The 7,981-nt window shown below is 46.8% G+C and overlaps 1 protein-coding gene across 1 annotated transcript; it reads right to left on the bottom strand.

Annotated features, from left to right (window-relative positions):
• Positions 1-6,360: 6,360 nt before the first annotated feature.
• LOC127315804 (putative F-box protein At2g02030) lies at positions 6,361-7,464 on the bottom strand. Its single transcript, XM_051346257.1, has one exon. The coding sequence runs from the start codon at positions 7,462-7,464 to the stop codon at positions 6,361-6,363; it is 1,104 nt and encodes a 367-aa protein (XP_051202217.1).
• Positions 7,465-7,981: the final 517 nt, after the last annotated feature.

Here is a 7,981-nt window from a genome sequence, read left to right as displayed (position 1 = left end):
CTCAACTAGGTGGATAAAAAGAAAGGGGATTGGGGGTCCTGGCCATCAAGATCCTATCTCAACTAGGTGGATAAAAAGAAAGGGGATTGGGGGTCCTGGAATGTGACAAAGAGCAAGATTATAAAAATGACATCGGGAGATCGAGCTATATGCTAGTTCAGTGGGCAAGGAGAAAGGATACTGATGGCAAGAGACTACACATACCAATTCACTAGGACTCCAAACGCAAAGTGTTGTAGCAAGTGACTCTTTTTCCCACAAGAATGACTTGGGATGGAATATCAAACACAAGTATTCTTGTACTACATTATCCTTTTTTTATAACAATACGTACAACTATGAAAGCAATTGTCATGTGTCCCCAACTCCACCGTGGTAGTTGTTAGGTACAACGACGTAAGAAGAAATTGTTGGTGGGGGAAATAAAGTAAAAAATAGTAAAAGTAAAAGCAATAAATGTTGTTCTTTTTAAAAAATAACTTAAGGTGCAATTTTTAAAAGAAACAAAATTTCTTATGTTTAAAGTGAACGGGATTCATAGGTTCACTTAACCTCTCTCTCCCATAAATATGGCGAAACAAAATAATATCTTCTAGACATATTATATGCATGCAACTTCTGTTGTAATATTTGGTCAATATCCCTATAAGCACCGCGTCCTAATTTAGAGATTATTGAACAGATCTCTCCAGTACCTCCTAATCAAGTGGGTTGTTCGCATACTTAGGTTAAGTGGTGAAACAGAGTATTGCGTGAAGTGGTCATATGATGTTGAAACTACTCATGTACGTGCTTGTAGTTCATCACAATACAACTTTTGTTGTCACTAAGTAGTTAGGCATGCCACCTTTTTCATTCTTTTTAATGAGGTAGCACATGCAATGGCGGACCAAACCCAAAAATCTAGTGGGGGCCTTAGTGAGTGGGGGCCTTATTCCTTGGTTAAGTGGGGCCTAAGAAGTAAAATACTAAGCTTTACAGCTGTAAAAACAAAAACTGATTGGGGGCCTAGGCCCCCACTGGGCCCAACGTGGATCTGCCTCTAGCACATGAAAGGTTAGAATCATGGCCGTCCCAAGTTTTATGTCACTATCCATAACTTAGCCACAAGTGTTACTCCATCTAATACACATATTCCCCCTTAAGGGTCCTAGCGTATTAGTTTGATCTGAACATGTACATAAAAATGGTGTAAGGACACGCATCTACATATGCATTAACCACATATAGAAATTACATCTCATATAACTCATCCCATATCATAAGATTCACCATAAAGAGCATACAAATATGATCATAATCGTGTACATGATAAAGCTATTGCCACAAATCTGTAGTCTAGAGGTGGACCACTTTCTTCACATCATGACGGTGATAGCAAAGATGCTGGAGAGGTTTAAGGTGTCACTGAAGTATGTATCTTTGAAATGCCGTCATGCAAACACACTTTTAAATGATTTTCTTGTTGTCATCTGATTAAGCATTGAACTTATGTTACTTTGTCAGAATCGTCATTTATGCATTTCTTGGTGTGCTTTGGCTAGTATATTTTGTTTCATAGCTTTTAGCATTGCACGCTAGCCCTGGTTTTTCCCAAATCTTAGGTCGGCCAATTTTGCCTAAGATTTACTACTCGTAGTAAGAAAGTTGGAAGCACAGAGAAACTGCAGCGGTGCAGCCTGCAGGGAGCCGAGCCTTTTCTGTCCAGCATGGAACTGTATGTGCAAGGCTATAGAGTACAAGGAAACTTTCCTTGATTTAGCTGCCCAATCGGACACGGAATCGGATGGCTGCCTTCACGGCGAGTCTGTCACGAACTCGAGCAAGTATCCGCTAGCTCTCATGACGAAGCCCCGCTGCTATATATATGAACACACGCCGGCGATCTCGACGAAGGCACGCAACAGATCGAGAGAACCAGTTCGATTGTATTGCATCGGTCGGTCTTTCTTCCGGCCAGCATCGATCATGGCGGCGTCTCGTCACACGCCGCAGCTGACGGCATGGCGCGCCGGGGAACGCGACTGCGTGGAGCACGAAGGGACCGTATACGCCGTGCGACGCCGCCGCCGCAGGGAGGATCCCGAGGACGGCGTGGTGGATGAGGACGAGCGCGAGCACGTGGAGATCGGCGGGAAGGTGTTCGCGGTGGCGGAGGAGAAGGAGGTGGCGGTGCGCGGCGGCAAGGTGGTGCGCTGCGTGGAGTACCCGGCTGGTTCGGGGGCGACGGCGCTGCTGCGGCTGACTGTGACGGAGGGGAACGAGAAGGAGGTGGCGGAGGTCGTGGAGCCGGACGGCGAGCTGCGCTTGCTGGACTGCGGGGGCTCGTACCGCGCGACGGCCGCCGGCACACGGGAGCACGTGGTGGACGTGCAGGGGGAGGAGGAGGCGTTCGTGCTGCTCGTGTCCGTGCGCGAGGAGGATGCCCGCATCGTGCGCGTCCAGAGGCTCAACTGATTTGACCCCAAACCCCCATGAAGAAGGGTTTTGTTCGCTGTTTTGCCTACTCGAAGTCTCGAACTATGAATCGTGTGTGCAAGTGGACCGCTAACTATTGTTATGCTGTGTTTCTAACTTTCTATTACAGTACTAGTATTTTAAAAATATACTATTTCCATTTTAAAATAAGTACTCCGTACGGTAGTTTTCTCTAGATACGAGTATTTTAGTTGCAGGTCTATCCGTATCCACAGAAAAGTTGTGACACTTGTGTTCAAACACATAGAGTATACGTATTGGATCGGCTCCGCAAAAACAAAAAAAGTATTGGATCGGCTGATCGGATGTCCTCGAGGGGAAAATTACCAATATTGGTAGATTTTATTTCTTTTACACTACACTAACACTTGCCTAATTCTCATTCTCTTTAAATGTGAGGATTGCATGAATAGAAATAACGTACGTAATATTAGTTGTCGTGGCATGTTGAATTTCACATGATTCGAAAAGAGAGGAATAGACATTTTTTCATGAAAACAAAGAAAAACATGCGGAGTTGGAATAAATGGAAATTTGCTTTAGAATTATATGCAAAGTAGACATAGGAAAAACCCCAACAAACTTTGAAATCCTCAAACATCCATATGAAATTTGTTTCCACCAAAGAAGGCCCAAGAGCTTGCAGTGACGTGACCGCAGGTGATTTTGCGTCACTACATGTGGGTCCCACATGCCAATATCGGAAGACGGCGGTGGCGGGCTCTCATCCCCTAGCGCGACTGGCAGCGGCGTGGGCCTCTTCCTCCTTGCATGGTAGGATCTCCGGCCAACGATTCTCCATGGCCCTTGACCGTGTGGCTTGTCCAGCTGAGATGGACGCCGGGGCGGTGGCCCCAGACTTCTTCGGCGACCTTGATGATGGCCTCCTTCTTGTTGCCTGCCTTTTTCTCTCCTCTAACTTCTTGACTGACCTAAGCGTTTTATTGACTGGCCAATTGCTTAACTAGTTAGAGAAGGTGGATGTCGATTATTTATATTTGTGAACCTCTTCTGTTCTGGACATGGTATTTTCTGGCCTTTTCAATCATTCCTCTCTCTTTCATTAGACATGTGGCCCTTTTCAATTTACATAGTTGACCTGTGAACTTTCCGCAGGTGTTGAAAGTTGTTCCGATGGAGATTCGATTGAATAGCTAAGTTGCTGATTCGATAAACATACCTATCCTAGGAGGAGAGAGAGAGAGAGAGAGAGAGAGAGAGAGACAGAGAGAGAGAGAGAAATAGTCGCCCGCTGTGGCCGCAAAGGCGGCACGGTGCCTAGTTCGGAGACACTGCGCAAGTCAGCCCCTCATCTCCGCGTGGTGTGGGTGGTAGCAACGATGCCCGTTGTGATCTCCGGTCTGTTGTTGGGAGCCGGCGGGTGGCGATGTGGGGGTTGCCGATCTACCTAATAAAGGAGGCGGTCCTTGAGTTTTTATTGCACCAAGAAGGTGTTATGCTTGATGTGCTCCCTCATTGATTTGGCCGGTGGCGGGTTTCGGAAGGATCTGACGGTGATCCAATGCTCTTGGTGCTTGTAGATTACTGGATCGGATGTGATTTAGTCGTGTGCACCCATATACCTGGCCGTGCGACTTCAGGAGAGAGTGGCGCGAAGCTTCGTTGTATGTTGCCATCACACGGCATGTCAGTTTTCTTTTTTCATGGAGAATGTCATGGCTACTAAAGTATAAGTTCTAGTAATGACAGACTAAGTCTTCATGGTGGTGAAGCTTTGCTTCGTGTTGGTTGACTTGCAACAGCGGCATCCAATGAGGAGTACATAGTCCTATCTTTCATGGTGAAAATCGTGAAAATCCAAGATCTAATTTATATTGTTATACATGGAACGGTCTTGTTGTAGGCATTGTTTTAAGAGCACATACTTTTTCCAGGATGAAAACCTAACATCTATGATCAGGCGGCAACGATGCTTTTGCTGCCACAAGGTTTTGATCACCGTAGAGGATTTTTTCTTTGTTCTTATTTTTTTCTTATTTTTGTAGTAGGGTTTGTGCATCCGTAATGTCTATAAGACATTCGTTTTTGCAGAGGCTTGGTTTAATTCTTATCTTGGAGATATTAGTACATTCTCTTTGTCAAAAAATAGATTCAAGGAAAAAAGATAAATAGAGGCACCGCACCCCTATCTGTTCTGTGCGGTGTAGCTTTACTATTCACGAAATAGTTTCACCCGACCCCCTTATCCCTTCCTCCTCATCATATTGCTAGCGATCTGCTGTCCACTAAATCTTTTCTCGCTCCGTATAAAGTCCCCACGTGAGAGCGTCCCATCGTTGACTAAAACAAGGAGCAGGGAGGTCACCGCCAGGCCGCCGCCGCCGAGCGCGAAGGATGGTGCTTCTATCCCTGACCTGAGGACGCCGATGGCAATGAGTACGCAGCGGGGAGGGCTCCTCTGCCGCCGAGCTCGAGGAGGCACGTCGCAGGGATGGCCCCGCCACGTCGTGGCACGAGCGCAGTGTAGATGCATGACGGCATGCCGCAAGCCTCGTCAGCACTCAGCAGTGTCGTTGTCTTCCTCTCCCGCTCCAGGTTCAACCCCTCCCCCTCCAGTTCTCATCCTAGTTTGTAACTCGTTCACGCTTCTCAGTGGAGTACCCAAGGAAATTCTAACATGGATTGCTACGGTGTAAATATTCCGGTAGTTGGGTGGGAATAATCTTGTAATTGCTTTGTCAAACCTAGTTAAATTGGATTGATATATAACCTGTTAATTTTGCATAGAAAAAATCTGATAATTGTGTTTAAATAATAGGGTGACTGTATATTTTAGACTTGATAGTTGGTTTTTGTCAAAGAACACGTATGGTGATCATTTGGCAATCGGGGCTAATTAATTTTTTTTTTGTGATGAAGGACTGATATTACTGAAACATGGTTCTTACAGAAAGGTCCATAACGAAAGAAAAATTACAAACAGGTCCAATTGAACCCCGATGAAGAAGACGAAGAGCAGACCGCTCCGCCGGCGCGCCGCCGCTGCTCCACCACACACGCCTTGGATCAGGAGGAGCAATTATGGTTAATTAATCTAGTAATTGGTTTGTCAAAAGAACATGATAATTGTTTATGTAAACATTAACCGGTTAATTGTGGCAAATTAATCTTGCAATCGTGGATAATTAATCTAGTTATTATGCTCTGTCAAAGAACGTGATAGTTGTTTACATAGCTAACCTGTTAACTATGACTAATTAATCTGATAGTTGCTACCGGTTTAACCTAATATTTGACATGATAACTGAGGCTAGTTTATGTAATAATTGTTAGGCATAATCTGGTAGTTGCTTCTTAATTATAAATAACATGGTAATTTTGTGTAGGCAATGATGTTCTTCAGCAACTGAGCAAAATCAAAGATGGGAGGAATCTGCTGATGGTGTCCTAGAACGAAGCAAGAACGAACCTATATACTAGAGCCACATGAATCTTTTACTGTAGTAGTATTCTATCCATTAGCTCTATTTTTTACGATGTCAGTGTAGCTTTTCCCCCCTGTAGTTCCCATTAATAGGCGTCTGACATGCTTCTGTGGTCATGTACCACACATATATTCGATAAGCCGTGATTTTTCATGTACTATGACTTTTCAAACGAACCTCGCATGCAATTTTAAGGCGCCACGTACTACTGTGCGGTGCCACCCGGTGATAGAAGGTTAATTAAAGCAATCTCTTACACTCCATAAGGTAATAGATCACCCTCGCAGATGGATCAATGTAAATAGAAGGTTTAAAATAACTTGTTAGGGATAAAAAAACATTCTATGATCATACCTTGATTGCTTCTTAAAAAAAACACAACTATTTATTTGGTCTGTCCGAAGGATAGTTTAAAAACACCAAGATGATGATTAAGCTAAGGCTGGCCACAAAATCTGGGATCCAAGTTCGAACTGCAAAGGCCAATTTTGCCAAGAAGGTTCGGCGGCGTCGTCATGTCGGTGCACTTTCCCAAATGAGGATCGTATACTCGTAGCTTTAGCTCTGAGGAATTATAGTAGTAGAAGAGCAGGTGCCCACCGAGACGTAACACTCTCAAAGGCACCACATAACAGAAGACCGGATCCCTCGGCATCGTGTACGCTTTGATCCAAATGCTTTGGTCTAAATCACTTAAGAGCCATATATTGATCACAGGCTCCACTATGTGAGCCATGCATAAGGTGCCATTTAGCTCGGTTATCCTTATGGGCTCCATGTCGCCGACGACTCCTTGTGGCCCATGGATCACCTTCCACTTCTCGTTATCGAGGTCGAAGGAGAGTACATCGTCACGGTCCTCCCAGGACAAGAAATGCAAGGCACCATTGGCCATGACTCCATTGCAACGGCTATACCAGAGAGAGACCGTCATCGGGGGCGATTGTGTCTGCCTCCACTTGGCGCTGTCTCCTAGCGTGAGGACCTCGCACATCTGTTCAACTCCTGACCTAGGGACGAGACGGAAGACTTTGAGCGAGCCGGACTGCACGGCGCGTCCAAAGCCGAAGCATGTATAGTTCATTGGCACGCCGACAACCGATTCCGAGCAAGACAGTATCGTCTTCCCGGTGGCTAGATCCACCACGAGGGTACCGGAGCTGTTGTAGCCGGAGGAGAAGCAGACGAGGTCGCCGAGGCTCGCGCGGAACGTCCAAACCCCATCTGGGCCCTCCACCACCCTCACGACGGTGCCCTCCGTGTCCATCAGCTGCAAAGACTTTGTACCGCGGATGGAATCAAACATGGCGATGAAAAGCGGCTCTGCGCGGGACCTGTGCGCGGCGAGGAAGGATGGGCTGGAGATGAGGGCGCGCCACTCCTTGGACACGCACCGCGATCGGTACAGCGACTTCGCCGGCAGCCACGATAGGATCTCCAAGATGACGTCTTGTGATAGTGCGACCACGGCGGCGGCGGAGCGAACATGACGGCAGGGCCTTTTAGGCGCTGGAGGAACCCGTAACTCCGACGACACCATGGCAGCACGGCGGGCTAGACTAACGCGGACATATAAAACGTGGAGATTGATTTGGCTTTTATGTACCGCGCGCAGCCATATAAAGAGGAGAGAAGCTAGACAAACGGATTGAATCGGGATATCTTAGAGCATCTCCAGCCGCGTCCCCCAAAGCGTCCCCCAAAGGGATTTGGGGGACGCCGGCCAAAAAAACGTCCCAGTCGTGTGCCCCAAAGGTCGCTTCGCTCCGGACGTCCCTCAAATATTGTCCGGCGTCCCTAGCCCATCCCCTGTGTATAGAGACTCCATCGGGGACGCCGGACACGATTTTTACACTTGCTTTTTGTTTGGAGGTCGCGTTTGGGGGACGTGGCTAGGAAAGAGACCTCCTCCAAACAAAAATTTCGTCCGGACGTCCCCCAAACGAAAATTCGGCGCTATTGCCGGACGTCGTTTGGGGGATGCGACTGGAGATGCTCTTAGGTCGATTCGGCCGGGTTCCATCCTGACTCCTAGTATTTATTGTTGTGCAGATGCG

This window comes from Lolium perenne, chromosome 7 (genome assembly GCF_019359855.2).
Source record: "Lolium perenne isolate Kyuss_39 chromosome 7, Kyuss_2.0, whole genome shotgun sequence".
NCBI lineage: Eukaryota > Viridiplantae > Streptophyta > Magnoliopsida > Poales > Poaceae > Lolium > Lolium perenne.
Note: the sequence above shows the minus strand (reverse complement) of the source record. Positions and strands in the feature narration are given on the sequence as shown.